The sequence below is a fragment of the Xyrauchen texanus genome, chromosome 47, assembly GCF_025860055.1.
Source record: "Xyrauchen texanus isolate HMW12.3.18 chromosome 47, RBS_HiC_50CHRs, whole genome shotgun sequence".
Taxonomy (NCBI): domain Eukaryota; kingdom Metazoa; phylum Chordata; class Actinopteri; order Cypriniformes; family Catostomidae; genus Xyrauchen; species Xyrauchen texanus.
Window position 1 is genome coordinate 15,901,035 of NC_068322.1, and position 25,399 is coordinate 15,926,433.

General features: G+C 37.2%; 1 protein-coding gene across 1 annotated transcript in view; it reads right to left on the reverse strand.

The window, feature by feature from the left end:
• Positions 1-25,399, reverse strand: part of snd1 (staphylococcal nuclease and tudor domain containing 1) — a 220,790-nt gene that overhangs the window by 185,735 nt on the left and 9,656 nt on the right. Inside the window, exons 6-11 of the mRNA XM_052120467.1 lie at positions 24,861-25,021; positions 22,638-22,729; positions 22,025-22,183; positions 18,719-18,825; positions 18,272-18,362; positions 8,062-8,166 (exon numbers count right to left, since the gene is read on the reverse strand). Of these exons, the coding sequence (XP_051976427.1) occupies positions 8,062-8,166; positions 18,272-18,362; positions 18,719-18,825; positions 22,025-22,183; positions 22,638-22,729; positions 24,861-25,021 (715 nt within the window). The remainder of the gene's footprint in view (positions 1-8,061; positions 8,167-18,271; positions 18,363-18,718; positions 18,826-22,024; positions 22,184-22,637; positions 22,730-24,860; positions 25,022-25,399) is intronic.

Sequence of the window (25,399 nt, forward strand, 5' to 3'; positions counted from 1 at the left end):
ATCTAAAAGTAATCCAAAATGAATCAGTTATAAATTTAATCTAAAACATTATGTAACTGATAATATAAATTGTGTAAATTTTAAAATCAATACTGAATTGCTTTTTCAGAAGTAATCTACCCAGCACTCTTACTGGCTTTATATAGTCAAGAAAGCAGTTGATTGGATAGAAAGCCATTTTAAAAATCACACTAGCACCATGTTAACACGGTACTATAAATTCAAACCACTATTTTAACATTTATCCCAGTACAATGTCTCACCCCATACACTTCCTTTGTAAGTGCTATAAAAGTGTTTTTTGCTTGTTTTTAAAAACTGAGGGATGTTAAAACTTTCAGTGATAAATGACACCACACCACAAATTGAACCCACAACATTCCTTTTTAAATAAATTGTGGTTTACAACCTCAGTGTCATTGACGACATCTGATCGGAAGAATGTTTGTGAGAATTCCAACAGTGAACTGATCCCGAGGCAAAGCAGAGCCCTCTACAAGACAGCCTGACCAATCAAGTGTGAGATGAGCCATGGAACCACACAGTGACCCCAGACAGAGGCCACAGGACACACATGCCTTCAGCATACACAATATGAAAAGACACAATCTATCATTAGACGAATTACAATTACCCTTCGAGCACAAACATACTTTCAAACACAACGTGTGGCATGTGACACGGAAGATTCTTTCAATGACTGATACATTTTATAAAGCTATTTCAGCTTTAAACCCAGATGTCAACATTTCCCCTGCAGTCCCTCTCACTCACACACACATACAGTAGGAGTGTGGATGACTCATTGAGCTGCTCTGACATAACTCCTCCCCATCCACATCCTCACGAGAGCCTATAAAACGGCTGACACCACCACGCAGCTGGAAATAGCTTGCCATGGCGCAAAAAAATAAGCCTCCATCCGGCAATTCGAAACAGGGGAAATGAATGAGGGAAAGAAATTAGACTTGGCAAGTGAAGTTACATCATAGATCTACCAGGCCATCAATAACGATAAAGCAGTTAAGCAGCCAAAGGAAAGAAAAGAAAGGTCCAAGTATTATGCAAAAGAGAGAGAGAGAGACACACACACGCTGGGCAGCAGCTGTCAGAGTTTGTTTGTGTTGGTCAACACATCTGGCCCTGAATACCCCCGAAGTCCTCACAGCAAGAGAGGAAACAGTAGAGAAACACACACACACACACACACACACACACACACACACACACACACACACACACACCCCGAGGCTGGCCTGAGGTCAGGTTTGTCTCTTTGAGTTGAAGTGTTTGTATAATACAGTGAGGGGACAACAGTTTCACGCCCTGCATTGAACTGAGGGAGAGAGGGTGCTTATAAAGAATCAGAAGACGACAGAAAGAAACATGGTGAGAAAGATGACATAACTGTACAACTGTGTCCACACAAGACACAATGTGATAACACAACAAGCGATAAAAGTTCTCTCTTTCATGTTAATCTGACAAAAGGCAAGAAGTTTTACAAATCAACGGGTTTCCATTTCTCTGTAGTCCCACCCACTGTGAAATGCAAAATCCCACACATCTTAAAGGATGTAATTTCTGCACCACAAGAATCTCCATATGCTATAATATTTTTTTAGGTTTCCAAAACAGGTTTCTTGCACACTCCTCACCTCTTCTACAAAAGATCCCTCAAACAGATAGTCCCTTACACCATTGGTTGAGCCAATGTTGCCATGTCCAGCTGGTTCGGCTGCTAAAACAGAGCAATGTTTTGATAGTGCTTAACCTTTTCGGGGGTATTAATGTTGAATGGCATACTTATAGTTGTCTAGACATATTAAGTTGGGATAGAAGAATTTAAATGTCCCCCTGAATTGTCTGAAAAAAAAATATTTTTAGCCACTTGATGTACTTCCTACTGAAACGATGTTGGGGTGGGCAGGGCTGGACTGAGAAATCGGCCCAGGATTTTGCATAGCAATTCAACTGACCCAAAAGTTGAGTGGGGCTGTGTTGGTGGTGGTGGTGGTGGTTTGCTGTCCTTTTCTGCATATTGCAGTGCAGTTTTGTGGTCCGTTCTGCATAACGCGGCAGCTCATTTTAGCTTATCACCCATTCGGCCAGTTTCGCTGCAGACCCACCGGACCCACCGGTATTTGCTAACAATGACGCTCGAGCCGTTGTGCACCTCAATGCATATGAATGATAAACAAGCGAGTAAAACATTTAAACGTATCCCTGTTTTAAATCACGAAACACTAAACTAAGAATAAAGAACACTCACTCTAACTGTACATCCCAAGAAACCTCAGTTAAATGGCTGCATTGAACATATACATAAAACTTCTATATAAAGCAGCAAGAATCATCACTATGCCCTTTTCCCTTCAAAGAAAATTACCCACCACTGTTAGAGCTTTTATTTGAAACAAAATGTTTAAGTGAGTCTTATTGGAAAATCTGTTTGGAATGACACTACAGCATGGATTGCGCACCCTTCGAAGTAACCTGTGAAGTCATGAGCAGTGCCAGTTAGAACCGAGCCAGACACGCTGATAAGATTGAGGGCGTGGGGACGTTCTCGTCATAAAGACAGCAGATTTTAAATGCTTATATCTTCTGAAAATGAATTGTCAACGTTTAGATGTACACTAGCATATAGATGACCTTAAAGCTAATAGTTATATACTAAACGCAGCAAAATTTTCATTTTGATTTCACAGGGTCTTCAACATCAAATATGCTACAACTGACTGTAAAATGGGCTTCCACGACTCATGCCAGTGCATAAACGCATCACTTAAGGCCAACGTAAAATTGCAGCTTTGACCTCCACATGACAAGCACTGCAGATAGCGCTATGGAGGGACAAATCTACGAGTTTGCCAAGCAAGAAAGCCAGAGGTGTGCAGAGTAAACATTTTAAACTTGTATTTGAAGATGAGAAAAGGTCCTGGCAATTGCAGAAAATAATTAAAATACTTGTTTACGGTCTCTTATGTTAATGTGATCTCTGGATGAGTAAATAAAGCAAGCATAACGTATATAAAGAAATGATTCAATATCTCTCCATAAAGTTTGACAGTTTTAAAATTGACTGATGCTTTGTACACCATTAAAGAGTAAAATGTGTGAGAAAAAAAAATTACCATGGTGTTATGTTGGACCCGTCGTTGCAAAGACAGACTTTGCATACATGCAAATTGCTCGGTTGCTATTGGCTGCCACTTCAAAATGTCAGCAGCAATGTGCCATATTGCAATGCTTAACAAAAGTGCAACGTGGGCAATGTTGTTGCCCCACTCTTTAGGGTTCAAAGCTGACAAGAGTCATGTGGAAGCCTATCAACTGTTGTCTCTGTAGCGGTTTTGCTTTGTCAAATTACTAAACAGAAAATGTACTTCATAGTAGGAACTTTGTTATTAATCACTTGGTTGGGATATGGTGGAAGGAAGAAATGCACAGATTTATGCACAAAATAAGCACAATTAGAACCATGTATGTGTGGTAATAGAACCACTTGGCCGAATAGAGAAACACTGTAAAGCCAGAAACTTTGTTCATTTTGTCAATGCGTGTGAATGACAGAGAAAGCTCACAATGTGCACGCACACAAACAGCATGCCATTACCAAGAGCTATTTTACTAAACAATCAAAAGAGTAATTGGAAAAATGTTTGCAGCTGCTTTGAAACCACTTTACAGCTGTTGTTTGAATGTCCACAGTTTAAATTCATTACAATGCTAAGTCAAAAGTTGCTGTGTGCTGAACTACTGGGCTATGCAAGGCAGAATTGATTAGTTTGATGAAAAGATTAACATCAATCTTGTTAGTTATGTAACACTGTGTCAAGGTTAATGTAGCATCAGATTAGGAAGAAACAAGTTAACACCCCACTTTGATTTCCAAGAATCAGTTCTTGAACTACTATTGACACATTTGCTGAGGATCATTATGTTAAATGGAGCGCATAAAACACCACCACATTAACATCTTTAGAAATTAACATTTATTAATTTAAAACACCACATTATTGATCCCTTCATAGAATGCACAAGAAATAGATGTAACCTTATCTCCATCAGGCCCCTTAAATCTAAGAAAGGAGAGATGCCATTTATAAAGTTGAATTATTTGGCACATATACAGTGCATCCGGAAAGTATTCACAGCGCTTCACTTTTTCCACATTTTGTTATATTACAGCCTTATTCCAAAATGGATTAAATTCATTATTTTCCTAAAAATTCTACAAACAATACCCCATAATGACAATGTGAAAGAAGTTTGTTTGAAATCTTTGCAAATTTATAAAAAAAAAACATACAAATTTTAAAATCACATGTACACGTATTCACAGCCTTTGCATGACACTCAAAATTGAGCTCAGGTGCATTCTGTTTCCACTGATCAACTTTGAGAGGTTTCTACAACTTGATTGGAGTCCACCTGTGGTAAATTCAGTTGATTGGACATGATTTGGAAAGGCACACACCTGTCTATATATGGTCCCACAGTTAACAGTGCATATCAGAGCACAAACCAAGCCATGAAGTCCAAGGAATTGTCTGTAGACCTCCGAGACAGGACTGTATCAGATCTGGGGAAGGGTACAGAAGAAATTCAGCAGCATTGAAGGTCCCAATGAGCACAGTGGCCTCCATCCATAAACGGAAATTTGGAACCACCAGGACTCTTCCTAGAGCTGGCCGCCCGGCCAAACGGAGTGATCAGGGGAGAAGGACCTTAGTCAGGGAGGTGACCAAGAACCCAATGGATTGACAGAGCTCCAGCATTTCTCTGTGGAGAGAGGAGAACCTTCCAGAAGAACAACCATCTCTGCAGCACTCCACCAATCAAGCCTGTGAGGTAGAGTGGCCAGACGGAAGCCACTCCTCAGTAAAAAGCACATGACAGCCTGCCTGCATTTTGCCAAAAGGCACCTGAAGGACTCTGACCATAAGAATCAAAAGATTGAACTCTTTGGCATGAATGGTGTGCATCATGTCTGGAGGAAACCAGGCACCGCTCATCACCTGGCCAATACCATCCCTACAGTGAAGCATGGTGGTGGCAGCATCATGCAGTGGTGATGTTTTTTAGCGGCAGGAACTGGGAGACTAGTCAGGATCAATGGAAAGATGAATGCAGCAATGACAGACATCCTTGATGAAAACCTGCTCAAGAGCACTCGAGCTCAGACTGGGGCGAAGGTTCATCTTCCAACAGGACAACGACCCTAAGCACACAGGCAAGATAACAAAGGAGTGGCTACGGGACAATTCTGTGAATGTCCTTGAGTGGCCCAGCCAGAGCCCAGACTTGAACCCGATTGAACATCTCTGGAGAGATCTGAAAATGGCTGTGCACAGATGCTCCCCATCCAACCTAATGGAGCTTGAGAGGTCCTGCAAAGAAGAAAGGGAGAAACTGCCCAAAAATAGGTGCCAAGCTTGTAGCATCATACACAAAAAGACTTGAGGCTGTAATTGGTGCCAAAGGTGCTTCAACAAAGTATTGAGCAAAGGCTGTGAAAACTTATGTACATGTGATGTTTTTCGTTTTTTATTTTTAATACATTTGCAAAGATTTCAAACAAACTTCTTTCACGTTGTCATTATGGGGTATAGTTTGTAGAATGAGGAAAATAATTAATTTAATACATTTTGTAATAAGGCTGTAACATAAAATGTGGAAAAAGTGAAGCGCTGTGAATACTTTCCGCACTGTACAATGTTTGAGTTTCTTCCACTTCACCTTTACTCAAGATGGTACAGGAGAACAGGGTCAGAGTTCAGATTTATCATGCCAGCATTATTATTGAGACCTTATATTTAAGGGCAGCATGACCTCTAGGTAACAGGGAAAACTTAGCTTAAATAGAGGCACTATGCACTCTCTCTGTCACTCTCTTTCACCCTAGTCAGAGTGCATTCGAGCAGGGAACACAAACTGCAAGAAGTTTTGGTGCAGAGATACACTACAAAAGATACAGGCAGAAAAGGGTACAGAAGGGCACGCTTCAAAAGTGAATACATGTTCTTCCAAAATGTCAATACTTACACTTGTGTTTCCTACAATGTTACTCTTCATGGAAGATGTGCCACACAGAAATCTTTGAGCAGTAAAATAAACTTGGCATGAAGATTTTTGAGATGCATGCTGTCATGTGCTGCAGGACAGTCACCATGGTATTATGATAACTAAGTCACGCTGCTTGATACACAAGCTCAGAACCAAGCTCTGATTTACCTTCTGTAGTACAAAGAGCCTGAGAAACCATAATAAAAACTAGATTTTTGTATATTTTAATAAGATGATGTTCTTGGTGCTTGTTCATGCAAAACTTGCTGCCACATTGCTGTGGTTGCTAAGGCATTCAGGGTGCTTTTTTGTGCATTGCTAGGTGGTTGCCTACTGGCCCAAGTAAAGAGCTAACCACAAGACTATAATATTCTGACCCCTGTATATGGCTCAGGTCTTTCCCTCACTGCAAGTCTAAGGGATTTGTTTTTAGCCTATTATATCGGCAGGCGAAAATCCTAGGACAGATTGCTTGAAAAAAATGTTAGCACACATCTCTTCAACAAGCTGCTTAATTTAAGGGAACATGTCTGTTGTGCACCAATTTTAAAATCCCTAACACTACTCAGGCCTAAAAGGCATAAACTAAACCAACCAGCTCCAAAGGTGAATCATTTCCCTTCAAGATCACAGCTAGTTTCGTCCTTCGTCATAGTCTATCTGTTCTTAACAAAATATATTTAAAAAAAATTAAGGGAAATAACACTGACATGGGCACTAAGCTGAAAAAACATTCTGCAACACTCCAAAGCTTCCAGGTTTATCTTGAAAAAAACTAGTAAAAAAAAAACGTTTCTTGCAAACAATGTTTTCTATAATGAATAGAACTTTCATGACAAAGTAATGCACCAGTTTGCCTTGAATTCTGATAAAGAACATGTCATTTGAATCATGTTACTTTTTAGTTTAAAATTTGAAAAAGACATGAATCATCCTTAAGAGATTTTTTTGCCATTTTTCCAGCCATTCATATGAGATCTAAATACATTTATAATATCTATTGCTTTGTAATAATCTCTGATCGGCTTAAATAACAGATGAGAAACAATAGGAGCTGTCAGGCTAGAAACATGCTCTAATCAGAATGCTCATCGCAGCACCGTATCCATAGATACAGAAGCACAGCTACACATTCCAGCACTGCATTTACATGTGCATAACAGTGTCTCTCTGAAACATCTCCTTTAAAAATATTCACAATCTTAATTATAAATCAAACACTCCAACATCTGATATTATAAGAATATTAAAGCATGTCCCTGCAGAAATGTTCATGCAACAGAAGAGCTCAATAATTTAACACCCTCCTTAATAAAATACACATCTAATTTGCAAAATCGGCGTTAACAAAAGCACATTTTCTAACGTGCTGAATCAACATGTCTGTTATTAAAGGAGGTTAGGGGTCAGCAAGGGGTCTTTATTATAATGACATTAAACCACACATCTCACAGAAATAGCAGTCATTACACATCAGCTCTCATTAATGTCTTAATGTGCTCGAATCAGAATGGACATGCACACTTCTGCATGTCCCGTGCATTTTGCCAGCTATGACAATATTCACGCATATGCAGCCCCAGAAACTGATGCATGTGTGTACATTTGCTAATTTATGCAGATCCAAAAGTGAGTATTAGAGAATAGCATTGGATGGAGTGGATGTGTATGACATTAATAGATGAGAAAGAGAGAATCAGTGAAAGCGTGTGCTCATTATGAGAGCAGATCTATAGGGCTTTTGGCTGCAGTGCAGCAATGGTGTCAGATCGAGAGGAGAGGGGGGTGTTAGGGATATATCTCTCTATCTCCCCCTGCTGTCCAGAAAATCTACTGTGCTGAGATCAGAGATTGAAAGACACAGAGAAGGGAGAGAAAACCTTCAAAACAGCATTTTTCAAACAGTGTATCTGACAGCCAGCACCCAGAGGATTTGATAATGGCCTTTCTGATGAGGATATCCAAGAACAGATGAACATTAACTCGTACCTCGCCTTCGAGCCTTGGGGGCCTGATGCTGGACAGGTGGATGGTCTTATACTCTGCAGAGTTCAACTTAACCACAATGGCATCTGCATTCACGACTTGCATCACCTGTACAAAAGAGACAAGAAAAATCAGTCATGGACAGATAGTCACTTAGTTTTTTTAGCTTCAATTTTTATGAATTAAAGCTTAAGAGTTTTTCAATGTTAAAAAAACTTGCTCCAATCCCAGCCAAAACAACTATAAGTCAGCCATTTATAGGTTGGTTTCCTCAAATTCAAACATCGTGGGACTTTTAAAAAGAGTGCTAACGCCAAGCACAGCACTATGCCAAAATTCATGTGGGCATGGCCATGAAGTTTAGGTATTTTCATGAAAGCATGCACTAAGTCTAGGCACGAGTGGGTTTGGCAAAATCTTGCGTGCAATGCTGGGTCGCGTGCAATGCTGGGTCAGGTGCAATTTAAATTGGTTCTTCTCCGGTTATTGCAGCATCTGCATCCTATTATACAGTCCATTCCCAGCACACTCACAAAAAAAATTGTAGTGTAAATAGACAGTAGGCAATGAATTAGAAGAATTTAAATATTTCTGACAGTGACACGCTCCTTTTATAAGCATAGAAAATGCAATTCTCGTCAGGATTTGGATGTACGCTCCATTAAATTATAGAAGTTTAATCATTATTGATCATTTATATAATAACACAAATCATGGCCATTATTAACAGTAACTGTATTTGCACACATTTCTACTGGTTGTAAATATAAACTGTAATAATATTTTTTTTTAATAAACCATGACCTATAGATAGCTTAACACAAATTTCATAAACATTTAATTTATTACCACCTGCTGGTGGAATCTCCAAATTGCAAATGTAGGAACTAAATTTAGTCTTTGCTCTGAAAACAGACCTGCTTTTGAAACGTCTTGGCGCAATGACCCATTACTCAGGAAAACAGCAAATTGCTTATTACGAAAATTAATTACCTTACAATACACCCACAGTTTGCGCACATTCACCCAGAGATAGCACAAACACTCCCACCCATGTCCACTTGCGCTTGGCACTGGCACGAAAATTGCACTTAGAATTAGCACTATCAAATGGAATAAGACGTAGCACATGGTATTTGCACGTAGCATTGCACGTCTAAGAAAAAATATCCATGTGGCTCTATGGAACTATAAAAATATTTACGTTTTTCAATTGAAAATATTGCAATTCAGTTTAGTGGCGCAGACTATGGCTTTAAGAGAAGCAACATTTAAAAGAGGGTTTTATAAAGCTAAAGTGTGCTACGATTTAGTAAGTTTTAGTCAAACGGTAACTGTTGGCTCCCAGCACAGTAAAACACTGAAAATAGGTGCATCTAAAAGGCATCCCATTTAAAGCGCCATCACTACAGCCATCAAAGCACCACTTGAGCAATGTTCCCGTTACTATGCATAACCTGTAGGCCTTTTGTGCGAGGAATGTGATGGTTTTGTTTAATGAAAGCTTTTAGTTAAGTAGACTATGGATTCATTTACAGCAACTATATTGAATTGACAGCATCTTGCTTCCATGCATTGCAAAGCAACTTGTCTGAACAAACATGACATGATCATAACAAACTAGCCTAATAACACAGGGCTTCATTAAGACTGAATAGATGACTAGTGTTCAGAAACCCCCCTAACTGATCATTGTACAAAATATGCAGTTTTACACATCCCTAATATTCACGGGTGATGTTGAAAGATTGCATGAGTGGGTGTAAGAAAGAGACTCAGCGAGTGAGAATGGTGTCAAACAAGTCACCGCTCTACTTTGAGGACCGAGAGACTTGCTTGTTGCTAGAGAAACATTACTGTACCCTGCTACAAGCTTTTTGCAGTACAAAAGTAGGCCGCTGCAAACAAAACACCTCTCCCACTCTCTGCTCTCAAACGTGCATGCCTCCTCTCTCAGATTCTCTCATCCTTCCGCCATTATTTCACTAACAGAAGATAATGAAAACGAACCGAGGAAACACAAAAGGACCAGGGAGAAAGAGGGAGGGACCGGTCCATCATTCTGTTTGAAGGAGCAGAGACAGGAAGAGGATTACATCAAGCACTTACAAGTGTGCCAGGGTGTTTTAGCAACAGAGCTCCACAAATATAGTCATGCCAGGGCGTATTTTTATGTCAAAATGCATTACTTTGACAGTTTATTGTCCATTGGCAACTATAAGTAAGCCGTTCGTGAGTTTACCTCCCCCAAAAGTATAAAAACTGAGCCTCCCAGTCATTATCAAAACATTTATTAAACGTTTAAATCAACTTGTATTTAGTATTGCTTATTTGTTCATAGGGAATCAGAGAGTGCGAAAGGCCATGATAAGTCTAAAGGGTGTTGCCAAAGGTTGTTTGAAAACATATTTTAATTTTGTAATACCGTTTGGTGCCACTAGTAGCACAGAAATTGCACACTTCACCTTTAAGACTTTTGTAAAGCCAGAAACACTTATTTTGTTTGTCCTTGCCGGTGTCAAAGTTGGCACAACAATGTTGTTGTAGGTGGTTGCCAGGGCGTATGTTATGCAGACATCTGAAGACTTTGTAAGGCCAAAAGCAATTAACGCAAGTACGCAGATGCGAGTATGTGACAAATGTATTACTGATATTACAAATGCAGGTTGCAATTACTTGATACATGGACCATCCACGCAACAAGACAATTGTCACAAAATGCCTGTTGTTTAAAATCATGTCTTGGTATATCACATCTGGTGTCATCTTATATAATCATCAGCTTATTTAATAAAGGAGCTAGTGATGAGGAAGATGACAGGCATTTGTGCAGGTATGGGTAATGGATCAGAAATAATCAGACCTGAACAGATAAAAAAAAAAAAAACATAAAACAAGCATTATCTCATCAGAGTCTTCAGAACGACATGTACAAGAAGTGAGGGTGATATGGACAGAATTATGCCGCAGATGGACAGATTGTACACCTTTAAACTGAACCATCACGGTGGAAATTAAACTGATTACTTACAAAAACAACTGACTGAGTTACCGCCAGTGGCAAGGCAGAAAATGTAGCCTATGGATGTGTTCATGTCCCAACCAAACAAGGTCACCAGAGAAAAACAGATATTCATTTTTCAGTGTTGAGTGGTGGTCGTAGTGGAGTATAAATGGGAAGGATGAGGCATTTTTTGGAAGTTTCAGTAGTGGTCACATATTCAGGGCACTTCACCGCAAGCTGTCAAGAGGGATCCAGAGCCGAGACCCATGACTCACTATTTTGCTGCAGCCTACTAAAAGCTGCAGGGATTCACTGCCACCAACAGACCACTACTAGAACTGCATCAAAAGCACAGCAGTACTAACTAGATATGCAAATATTAAAATGCGTGTTTGTTTTTTTTAGGATATTTTCATAATTACATTAATCATATTTTGTGCTGCAGATTTACACTGATTTTTTTTTTTTTTTTAACTATTTAAAAAAGTCAATCATAGAAAAATGTGGTACTAAATGAGCTAACATTTCCTAACTAAACTGAAAACTTGCAACCTTTATAAAAATGCACTACAATAGTGCCCTGATAAAAATACACTAGCAGATGTTTATGTCATGATTCTTAGATGAATACTATGGTCCTGAATGATTACCATATTCACAAAACATGTCATTTACATGGTATTACAGGGAAGTTACCTTGAAACATGTCCAAAAAAAATACAGCTACACCATGGTATGTCAAAAACAGTAAACATTGTAATAGTATTCTAATAACATTAAACAACAATGTGAAAACACTTACCGTTTCAAATCAACTAATTTACACAAATATTTCATTACTTTTTCCCTCCCCCAGTCGACCCTTTGCTAAGCCCCGCCTTAAGTGCTTATGACCAATACTGTCTTAGCAACTGTTGCCCTGCTGCCAATACTTTGACATGTGTTTGCTATTTTCCAATGTAAGCCTATGGAAATAATGTGTGTAGGGAGTAATTTTTAAGCAGGATTTTAACAAAATCAAATACAATTAAAATATTGTTGCCGGGTCATTTGTAATAGTGATGTGTTTGTTACCCAAAGAGGATACACGCAGTGTGTTTCTCTCTTTTTTTTTTTTTTTTAAATAATCTTTAAATAAATCTGGCGAAGAGTATGTTATGGATTAAATGGTGTCAGCCCTCATTCCCAAATGAACATAACATCTGCAATAACACCTACAGTACATTTGCTCCAAGGTAAATGAAAGCTAATAACTGAACATTCATTCATTAATGCATTGATTCAATTCATAGTAAAAGCGATAGTAAATAAACAGTTCACAGCATCAAAATGAGTCTGTTATGAGATGTTATTAACAGCTCTGCTCAATTTCGCTAATGTTTTTAGATGCATAATAGCTATTTTGCCATTTCTTTTCAAGTGACTGTAATAATTGTTTGCCTTGATCTTGATTCACATTCCCACAGTTTTTATTATTATTATGATTATTATTATTATTGTGTAATTAAACAATTTCTCTGCATTACAATGTCACTCTTCATAGCAGCCCATGTAAAAACGTGAAGATGTTTCTCTCAAACTCTTCATGCATATATCTGAAGAGCAGGACATGTATCAAACTATAAATACTGGACATTCTGCCTTTGTCAGTCACTTTTTCTGTTGACTGCCCTCATTCTCGCTCACACACACACACAGTGTGGATCTATATATATATATACTATACTATACACACATATATATATACTACTATACACACACACACACACACACACACACACTTATACACCTAAACACACACACAATTTCAAAGTATATCTTCTTTCCAGGCTCAGAGAGATCTGAGGTTAGCTAAAGCTCATATAAATGTTTTATTCTTCACTGCTGGTACTTTCTGACTCAGGGAAAAACACACTTTTGTGTCTGAAACTAATTCTGTAAGCAGATTGCAGTGCAACACCTTTACATAACCAAAGGCCAAGCATGAATATTTTAAAGGTCTTAAAGTTCAGAGAAAAAGGCCTTAATTTAAGAAAAGTCTTGTATAAAAACACACTTGCCAACATAGGTGAGAGCACAATGTGTGAACAACAATTAAGGCTTTAAACCCTACTGATGGCATTAAACCAGAGATCAGAATGTGCATTTTAAAATAACTTTACAATTACTTTAAGAATGCGTTTAGTTGCATTTTGAAGTCTTGTCAACATGAAATGTCATTCGCAACCAATTTAACCCTGTAACGAGAACCATTTCCATGTGAAAACGGATGTTAAACAAAAATAATAAAATATGGAGCAGGACTTGATTTTATGCGTTGGAAAGTGATTGGACCGCATTTAATACTAGAACTGAGCCAGACCTGAATATGAGGTTGCAGGCCATAAGAAATAGATCGATAATTAAAAAGTTTTTAACTTCAGGGCAGCGTTTTATTTCTGTATCCAAAGCAGGAAGTTATTTGTAAAAGTGAATAAAGTTAAAATTATCGATTTGTTTCACACCAACCTATCGCTTTGCTTCAGTTGACATTAATTGATCGACTGGAGTCGTGTGAATTTCTTCTATTCTGCCTAAATATACCTTTTGGATACCGTCAGATAGCCAGCAGCCTGATGGCACCAGTTTACTTGCATTGTATGGACAAAAACCCTCACTTTGGTTCTGCTGAAGGAAAGTCAAATACTTCTGGAATGGCTTAAAAGGTAGCTAAATAAAAATAATTGGTGAACTATTGCTTTAGGGTGCTTTTTTTTGGTGTTTTTGTCCTGTTTGGAGCTAGACAGCCTCAGTTTGAAACAGGTAGCATGGCAAGAGTTGCGTAACACTTCATGTGAAATATCTACTTTTGTTTTCCCTATAAAAAACATAATAGCATAAAGGTTCGGAACGACATGAGCCAAAAATTACATAATTTCTTCCTCTTAAGAAAGTAAACAGGGTCAATTTTGATTTCATGCTGATTAAGTTTGTACTGGCTTAATATTTCCCCATGAATTATAGGCAAGAGACAAAGAAGCAGAGTCTCAGCTGTAATTTAACAGGGGAGTCTTGAAGGCTGCAGCTAAACAGAATCACCGAGATGGCCCCAAGGCGAACTTTACAAAGTATGCAAAACAAAATGAAACACCTGAGACCTGAAAGGCCTGCCTCATTGACAGACAAAAAAGAAAACAAGGCTTCAAGAGACAAGTAAGCCAAATGCAGTCAGCCATGCGGTATCTACCTCGAGTTAATTTATGGTCAGTTCTGAAAAACAAATCTAAATCTAGAGATCAAGGCTTTGACCAGAGGCCCAAAGGCGGACTTAAAATCGACAGGTTCTAGTGATCTTCTAAAAATGAAACAATCTCAGTAGCATTTTTGAAGACTTCAAAACTGCAACATCATCTATAGTACAATTCTTTGGCTACATACATACTACAAAGTTATGGGACTGACAACCGCATATAAAATCAGAAGTGAATCCTCTAAATAAGTAGTTCTCAATTGGTGGGTCACAGGTCTGCTTGGATTGTTAACAGCAGGAAAAAACTATGGATATCTAGCCATATAATATTGCATATTTATGACAACAAAATGCATAATACATATACATACCTTTGCCTGACTAATAGGTAATCATGTAATCCATCAAATGTTTTAATGGATTAAGAGTATTTAAAAATATAATCTAATCACAAGTACTTGATTTTTGTAATTTAATTCAGAAAGGCACACTCCTGTCTCACAGCTGAAAATGCATATCAAGGTAAAAACAAAGCCATGAGGTCAAAGGAACTGCCTCCAGAACTCAGAGACAGGATTGTGGAGGCACAAATCTGGGGAAGGTTACAAAAAGGCCTCCATAACACTTAAAATGGAAGTTTGGAACAACCAGGACTCTTCCTAGAGCTGGCCACCTGGCCAAACTGAGCAATCGGGGGAGAATATCCCAGAGGTAACTCTGGTTGAGCTCTTCCATCATGTGTGGAGATGGAAGAAACTTGCAGAAAGACAACCATCATTGCAAAACTCCACTGATCTGGGCTTTATGGCAGAGTGGCTAGACGGAAGCCTCTCCTCAGTGCAAGAGACATGAAAGCCTGCTTGGAATTTGTGAAAAAGCACCTAAAGGACTCTCAGGCTATGAGAAATAAGATTATCTGGTCTGATGAAATGAAGATTTAATTGGTTGGCCTCAATTCCAAGCATCATGTTCCATGTCAAGACTTGAGGCTCTAATCTCAGCCAAAGGTGCTTCAACTAAGTAACTAAGAGTTAAGGGTCTGAATACTTATGTCAATGTGATTTAATTTTTTTAAGTTATCAAAATCAATTTTTTGCTTTGTCGTTATGGTGTAGTGTAGATTTATAAGATAAATAATTATATACACTGGCAGCCAAAGGTTTGGAATAATGTATTTTTCTCTTTTGAAAAGAAATTGGTACTTTTATTCACCAAAGTGGCATTCAACTGATCACAACTTATAGCCAGGACATTACTAACATAAAATATTACCATTACAATTTGAAAAAAATATCTTATACTACTTCAAAATGTTCTCATAAAAAAAAAATCATCCACATACAGCAATGACAGCTTTGCAGATCTTTGGCATTCTAGCTGTCAGTTTGTCCAGATACTCGGGTGGCATTTCACCCCACACTTCCTGTAGCACTTCCCATAGATGTGTCTGTCTCACTTCTCACGCACCTTACAATCTAGCTGAACCCGCAAAAGCTCAATGGGGTTAAGATCCATAACACTCTTTTCCAATTATCTGTTGTCCAATGTCTGTTTCTTTACCCACTCTAACATTTTCTTTTTGTTTTTCTGTTTCAAAAGTGTCTTTTTCTTTGCAATTCTTCCCATAAGGCTGCACACCTGAGTCTTCTATTCACTGTTGTACATGAAACTGGTGTTGAGCGGGTAGAATTCAATGAAGCTGTCAGCTGAGGACAGGTGAGGTGTCTATTTCTCAAACAAGAAACTCTGATGTACTCATCCTCCTTGTTTAGTTGTACATCTGGCCTTCCACATCACTTTCTGTCCTTGTTAGAGCCAGTTGTCCTTTGTCTTTGAAGACTGTAGTGTACACCTTTGTGTGAAATCTTTTTTTTTTGGCAGTTTCAAGCAATGTACGGCCTTAATTCCTCAAAACAATGATTGACTGACAAGTTTCTTCAGAAAGCTTTTTCTTTTTAGCCATTTCTGACCTAATATTGACCTCAAGATATGCCAGTCTATTTGCATACGGTGTCAACCCAAACACAAAGACAATGTTAAGCAATGTTGGTTTTAATAAACAAAATAGCTTTCAATTCAGTGTTTGATGTAATCGCAAATAATTTTCTTATACCAAATTAGCAATTTAGCATGATTACTCAAGGATAAGATGTTGGAGTGATGGCTGCTGGAAATGGGGTCTGTCTAGATTTGATAAAAAATGACTTTTTTATATAGTGATGGTGTTTTTTTTTTACATCAATAATGTCCTGACAAAATTCTATGATCAACTGAATGCCACTTTGGTGAATTAAAGTACCAATTTCCTTACGAAACCGCTAAATCTGTACATTATTACAAACTTTTGACCACCAATGTATATAGGGGAAGACACCCATCAGTTGAAGATGAACCCCCCAAACTTAACTTTTTCTCTTGACATAGATAGCACTCATTTCATGCACCTTTAATGAATGTCTATGCTCTTCTTAATTTTGATATGTCATCTGAATAAAAAAATGTTGTGAGATTTATTCTATACAAACAGTTTGGAGGTTAAAATATAAAAATGTTATTATGTTAGATATTAAAAGTTGTCTATTTATTAATGGGGGATCTGTGGACAGTAAAGTTTTTAGATTTTTAGAATAAAAAAAATACTGTTTTTATTTTGAAGAGACAAGGTAATGTTAGACCCGTGGGGTTGCCCCAGTAGTGGAGTAAGATGGCCCCTTTTCACAAATTTTTATTTTGTGCCATGACAACATAATTAGCAAATGTTTCATTTATTTCCCTTGATAATATGTTGGATGAAGCATCATCATCCAGTACATGCTAAAAGTTTATCTAAATATGTTACAATTTAAAAGCAAATTAACATTGTTCTTAAGGGGGGCGTCTTACCCATCATATATATATATATATTTGAAGTCAGATGTTTACATACATTTATGTTGTAGTGATTAAAACTAATCATCTTCTAGCACTCCACAGATTTAATATGAGCTACTTATAGTTTTGGTAAGTCGTTTTGGACATCTACTTTGTGCATGACAAGTAATTTATCCAACAATTGTGGATATATTGAAGCAACATCTCAAGACATCAGGCAGGAAGTTAAAACTTGGTCACAAATGGGTCACTAACAAAGTGTATGTAAACATCTGACCCACTGGGAAAGTGATGAAAGAAAGAAAAGCTTAAATAAATCCTTATCTCTACAATTATTCTGACATTTCTCATTCTTAAAATAGTGATCCTAAATGACCTAAGACAGGGAATGTTTTCAACAATTATATGTCAGAAAATGTGAAAAATGTATTTGGCTAAGGTGCATTCTGACTCCATCCATCCCCCCCATATATATAATGAAAAAAATAAAATGGAAAATAAAAACTATTATCTATAACATGTTAAAGATTATTATTAATTACTATGGTAAAAACAATAACAATATGCCAGTACTAGCAGCTCTAAAAAATAATTACACGGCAAATGCATGTAGCTGATTACAATTAATCAGTAATAGCCTTATAAATACACAGTAACAAACAAAGCATAATATGACCAATAATAAAACTTTAATATGTGTTAATTTTGCATATTGTTAGGCCTATGAAGTTATATCAATAATGTATTTATTAATATGGTAATGAATATATATTGAATAAATATAAATTAATAGCAAATACATTTATATTTAGGATTTTAGCCACAAAAATTGTGAAAGAGACACATTACAGTTTCAGTTAATTTCACACCTCAGACTAACTGTTACTAGTTATTAGTTAATTTCTAAGAACTTTAGAAAAAAAAAAAAAAGTGAATTAGGTAGTCACTCACATAAACTTCATGTGTACACTATATTTAGCACTCAGAAAAGGAGTGACAAACATATTTAGCCGCACTGTGTATGAGTCTTTGTTCTTAAACAGAGCAGCGGTCAATGGAGACTTTGATCAAACTAACAGCAGAGATTTTCCCAAAGACTGAAAACTCACCTTTGCTATGAACTGTCTGTCTTTCTGGTCCAGATTAGCTGTTGGAGCAACATAGTCCTTCCAGATTCTTACTTTACGCTCTTTCGCTGATCTGCAGGATTATAAAGAGAGAAAGAAGGTTTTTCACCAGTATATCCACTGAAGTAATGCATAGAGGACGGACTCAAAATGCATATTGGATTAAATACACAACATCATATGCTTCATATGTCATTCTAATTATGTCTAATGCATTAGTAAGTTAGATGGTGGGTATCAGGGCAGGTGTTCTTAAAAAGGCAGTGTAATACGTTGCCACATTTGCTAAACTATTCTGCTGAAGAACAGAAGAGTTAGAGCAGTCTGTGATATGCCAAGTCTTATAAAAAGCTTTGCTGTCTGATCAAGAAGTTGAAAAGGGGGTGTGTTTTCAAGTGTAATGCATATGTCTGACTGTGATGCACTGACCGTTCCGCGGCTCTAAGTTTCTCAGCACCCTGAGTGTACACTGCCATAGACCAGTCAACACAGCGTGCAAAGCCTTCCTTCAACAGCAACTCCGTGATGTTTCCGTTCTGTATACACACACATACACAGTTTCATATTAATATATTGGGGGCAAGCACATTACATCTGCATGATGCAATAATGCACGAAAACATGTCTAAAGTATAACACCATTAAAAGTTTAAAGGTGTTGTACAGTAAGAGATAAAGTGAGTAAGAGGTAAAGACAAAAGTACAAAAGAATCGCTGAAGCAAAATTTTGGGCAGCCAAAGCAAATTGTATGATATAAAGCTGCAAAAGCAAGCTGAATAAGTGCTAAATATTCTTTTCATGTGGTACACCTAGGCTACAATGTAGAATAAAAGTCTGGACTAGGGATGTCGCAATATACCGGTATTGATAGGAGTGATTTTTAAAAATGAAATATTGATATTATGTTAATACAACACATATGATAATATTGTAAATAATCCAGCACCAGTAACTATCTGGTTGGCACTCCAACATAGGTCACGGTACTGTACCTTAACACTGGTTGCCACCCATCATAAAACGGAAAAAAGATGATGATGCAATAAATAGGTAGCTAGCTACTATCACAGTGCGCAGCTACTACTGCCGCCCAAAATCATGTCGGAGGAGATGACAGACCAAAGCGAGACGCTAACCACGCACACGAAAAACTTAGAGATCACCAGTGTGGGAGTTTTTTGGATTCCGTAAAAAAGATGGGGTGTTTAGACACCCCAGTCTGCAGGAAGTGCCGAAGTTGCAGTTAGTTTGCTAGCTCTGAAACAAGAAATGTTACATTAAAGTCTTCGTTCTGTTGTTAAAGCGAAGTGATTATGGTGTTGGACTTCACAGTATTTTCTCTCTCCTGGTTATTTTTTATGCAGTGTCAAAGCAGTGAGCGCGCGCCAGGGATTCAGGTCAGCTAATGCTGTTTGAGTCAGTGGATAAGAAAACAAGCCATGGTTAGTGCATGTCAGGATGAAGCCATCACTAAAGCATTGGCCTACTTCATAGCAAAGGACATGATGTCCTTTAGAACTGTAGCGAGGCCAGGGTTTAAATCACTGATGAAAACTGTTGTTCCAAATTAAAAAAAATCCAAAGAATACAACAATTTTCTGATAAAGAAATCCCAAAAATATACCTAAAAGTAAAAGTTGACATTGTATTAAATGGCAGATGTTTGTTTCTCAGTTCATCTGCTTGCCACTAAGTAATTGTTATTTTTGTAAGCTTTCATCCTACACTCGTATTTTGAGTTTAATTGTTTGGCAAAAAAAAAAATAATAATTTTTTTTTTTGAGCACACACAATATACAAAGTTAAGGATGAATTTGACTGAAAGCATTATTATTAAAAATGTAAATAGATATCATAATAATATAGTTATTGGGAATTCTTTTGGCCACGATTATCTTGTAGTGAAAATCTACTATCATGACAGCCCTAGTCTGGACCATTATAAATGATGAAGCTCTGTAATATTGAAATATATTTTCTGTTCTAATGATGTTTGATATTAGGAAAACATTGGTCTGGTTTGGCTTCAGATATTCTTAGAATGGCAATGATTCCTTAATCATTAAGAGTCTGATAAAAAGGAAAACAATATCTATTATGAAGTGTGGAAAAAACATTTACTAAAGAAGCCCAGTCCCAAATCAGCCCCATAGAAATAAGCAGGGTTGGGAGGGTTACTTTTGAAATGTATTCCACTACAGATTACATGCGGTGAAATGTAATTTGTAACATATTCCTTTAGATTACTCAAGGTCAGTAACATATTCTAAATACTTTGGATTACTTCTTCAACACTGGTAGATGTGTAACAAAATATACACATGCTAAAAACACATTCTGTGAAAAAACAAAATATCTTATGCAGTGTTGTTTCTAAAACAAGCTCAATCTAATTTATCTTTAAATGTTTATTTTCTTTTAATTATTACAGGAAAACAATACAAAAATTATCATCAAGAATGTGATTTTTGCCCTAATATCAAAAGGTCTTACTAGAAAAAAAAATACATTATGATCCAACATGCATTTTCTTGATAAAACATATAAGATTGTGTCTGGTAACATGTGCATGTAGAATGGCTAGAAATAGCATTTTAACACTAGTGTAAAGCTGACAAATTACACAAGGTTTATTTCTATTTCTTCTGCTTCAAACTTACTTCTCTGACTGCTCATATGAATATAACGCATAAGTGTTTCACCGCTGTTCAAATGCACTTTGGATCGCATCATTTATATGTATAAATGTTTTCCATCTGAAAGGACTAAATATTAAATAAAACACATGACAATAAAATATTGTCATGTAAGTAATCTCTTCAGTAATCAAAATACATATTGAATGTAACTATTCTAAATACAAATTATTTAAATTGTAACTGTAGTGGAATAGTTACTTATATTTTGTATTTTATATAAGTAATCCTGTTACATGTATTCCGTTACTCCCCAACCCTGGAAATAAAGTATGTTTGTTTGATTTCCCACCGCACCTTGAAGTACAAAACACTCACAAGTTTCTAGATGCTCAGATGATCAAAAAATATATATATTAATTACAAACATATGCAACAACATATCTTATATATTCATTGCAATTATAAAAATAAAATCTGCATCGTGATTAACGTGTGCATCAGCCACCACCGAAGACAATTTTTTACCCAGGAAAAACCCTGCTATAATGTTAATATTTCAAGGATGGATAGAGAAATGTTACACTAGAAATGTCTCTCACAACTGGGAGGTCACAAACAGCAGGGAAACAACAGCGATAAATGCAAACAAAATGTGAGTAATCTTGTAAAAATTGCTAAATAAATAGGCTTACCAACTTTTTAAAGTAATGAGAAAATGCTTCCTATATCTTTTATTGCTGATGTCAGAGCCGTTGCCTCCAATCAAACTCAGTGTTTGGGTGCAACTTAATTTGTCTTTTGGTAGAAGCTAGCCAAATGGACAGGTCGCATAACATGTCATCATGTTCAAAAACTGTAATATTAATAACATATACATTTTTGATTGTGAAGGACATATTTGATTGGCCAACTTTAGTTGTGTTGGGTCGCCACTTGATGCCCAATGTAAAACCTGGGTCTTAAGACAAAAAAACATTTTAAGAACCACTATACTACATAACATGCATGGTCCATTTTGGATATTTGGGCTTGTGGTCAGGTACTCGCAGTTGTTATGAGATCAGAAAGAAGGTCTAGAATAATGTGGTTTCATACCGGGTGCAGGATGGTACCCAAGATGAGCTGGTTGGGGCAGGACTCCAGAATAATCTGAACATCTCTCTGAAGAAGCCGCGACTCCGTAAAGAACTTTGCCTCTGCTGCGAAGGGCTCAGGGGTCTCGATGCCGTCTGGCTCCCGTTTAAACGTTGGACACTGGAGGCAGATTTTTCATGAACATTACCATTATGGCAGAGTTACATTTTCTTAAATCTATTAGTGCATAATGAGTGTCAAACCTGAAAGTAGAACTAAACTACAAAGAGAATGAAGAAACCTATTTTAGGTAGCCACTGTGTGAAAGCTGCGGTTCCAAACTCTAACACAGTTAAGCAAGCGAGGCTACAGAGTTCATTTTTTTTCCATTCAAGAATTTTCCTTAATGGTAAAATTAAGCTTAAGGTCTTGAAGAGGGTCTACTTAATTCATGTGACAGGTTTGGTCAACGAAAACCAGGAGAGAATCTCATAGCTCTACCAATCAAGTGATCGAGAAGGACCAATGAGAAATACAGGACTCAGGGGTTATATAGCAATAGATTGGATTTTTTTGTGTGAATGACAGAAATTGGTTATTATTCAGTGTTGCTTTGAGAAGGATCGATGCTCACCTTGACTCCAGACAGCATGACTGTCACCAGATAGTGGTCAGGCAGCAGAAGAGCTCGAACCATACACCCGTCACGAACATGCTCAATAATGGCTGCGGGGAATACAAGAACATGTCAAAATGTATTTTTATGTTGTTCATTTTAAGATTGTTAGTAGTGCTTGCATGGCATACTCTGCCAAGGTGCTATTACTATTGCTCATACTTTTGTTTAATCAGTGTTGCTGACATTACGCAAACACGACTCTCCAGTTCTTCCTGTGCTCTTCCTTAGAGAACGATAAACATGTTTAATTTCTACACAGCAAGAGCAGTGTAATCATCCGCAGAGCATTAGCAAACTACTATGGGTCATGTGGCTAAGTGTGTAGCTCAATTTCAATGTTACGAACAATTACAACTTTGACTTTTGATTAGCATCCAATAAGTTCATTAACAGTGGGGGTAAAGCTCTTCTATAGTGTTTAGTGACTCACTCATTCAATTGCAGTGAGCTGGCAAAGGGTTAGCTCTCTGATGGAGGTTAACTCTCATCAGGGTTAGCGTTTAGTTTAAATAGAAGAAATGAGCTGTGCGAAGAGAAAATGGGCTTCTGGGAGAAATTTAAGACAGCAATTCAGAGATCCCATTTTGGCATGGTATTAATATGAGTCTCGGATAATCCGATGCCATGTGGTCAGGAGAGACACATCACTGTTTACACCTGGTAATTTAGAGTCATCTTCTGAGACCACTGGTGATCGAATTTGAAGGGGAGGGACTCTGTTTCATGACGACATATATCAGTCGCTATGTCAGTGTGTTACTGCATGATAATAAACTGCAACAATGTAAGAAAAAACAAAGCATGAAATAAACGGTGTGCCGATTCTCCCTGATGCAGTTGAAATTTTATCAAAGCACAAAATCTGCATTTCAAGCAGAATTGTCCATTATTTTAGTGGGTTACCTGTATTAACCCAAGCTGCAGATGTCCATGCTTCTCATAAGTGGCACTATATGTTGATATCAGACACACTGAAAAAGATCAGTGAAGTTCTCGTGCTTGAATATATATCCATTTTTCATTTTTCTGATCGGACGATTATTTCCTTTTAAACCGTTCACCGCAAAGTTTAAACTCTTGTTTTAGTGCAGCGATTGATTGACAGGTGAGGGTGACAGGTGAGGTGGCGCATCGCTGCTCCCGGGATAGATACAGAACGGATTAGCATTTACACCTCAAATGTGATGTGTTCAGATGCATTTTTGACCACATACTAATGTGGCTTTTATGATCCGATCACAAAGTTTTAGACTTTATAGCGTTTATGCCTTTGTTTAGCACTAGCCACGTGTGATCCAATCACCAAAAATGCATCTTAATACCAGGTGGAAACGGGGTCAGAGAGTCTCGTAATATTAATCCATACGAAGAACTAAACAGCTTAATATTTTTGTAAACCTGAAAAGAATTATGACTTCAAAATTCAGTCAAAAAGTCAATTATTTTCCTTGACACTGTTATCCCGAATATTAATTAATTTATTTTCTGTGGGCAAATGCAAGCCATATTTTTTATATAGGCTACACTTCCAAAAATAAGCTGAGAAATTGTTCCTTAATAACTTCCATTACTGTTATTTTAATATATTATATATAGTTCAGCCATTACTGATATGTTTATGCGCTAAACGATCATGATTGTAATTGGTTAAAATGTTCAACCATTGAAAGGTTTTTGTAAATGTAACATTGATGAAACGGGATAACCGTAGATCTAAATGGAATGCCGTATTTGACACTTTTCACGATTAGTTAATTGCTGTAATTGTAATCTTAATTACTTTCAGTTAATTGTGTAGCTCTACTTTAAAATGAACTAAAATAAATGACAATATATACATTTTTAAACATATATTCAAATTGAAACATTTAAAACTTGCTTTTTAAAGATGGAAATACCAATAGAGTGCAATAATTCTAGACACATCTGGTAAATTTAACAGCATAATACATTTAAATTATATAACCTACATCAACTTTGGCAGCCCTATAATACAGAACTAAATTTAAGTCTATACCAAAAACCAAAACTGAAACCAGAAAACAAAGAAACTGGATTTAAACTAAAACTAACAATTACAGATTGAAAACTAAACACTCATTTGTGTGCAGTTAAAGCCGTTTAGGCCTTCTTCAAAAGACCATGTCATCTACAAATACAAAGCTCAGCTTATCTTACCGTTGACTGGTTTCTGGTGGAGTGAGTCCACAAAATTGCGAGGGTTCTCGATAGTATACTTCAAATCTCGAATGGTGTGTGAACCTCCACCCTCAGACCAGATACCCTTTTTAGCAGACTTTGCCTGGTCTTCCAAATCACACAGCCTGACCTGGTTAGGACTGCAAGAGACAGAAGCACACAAGTCCAGTAAACATCAAATTACAGACCACAAAAGTTTCCCCACAACTGCTCAAAGAAAACAAGACAGAAAATCACATCCTAGGAGTTTGAATTTCTTCCCCGTTTACCCTCTTTGGGCTTCAATGTGCTGTGAAACAGATGCGAGTTCTCTCTCAAAAAGCAAACCCTTTTTGAAGCCTTGATAAGCTCTTCAAATGAGTTAATTATCAAAAGCCAACACATGCTTCAATTAATTCCTCTGTTGTTCTAAAAGCCATCATTATCTTTAAGGGCATTAAACTGTCTGACCACAACAGACGCTCATCAAATTTTTAATAAGCCTCTATCAGTTTAAGTGCTGGGCTTAATAATAAATA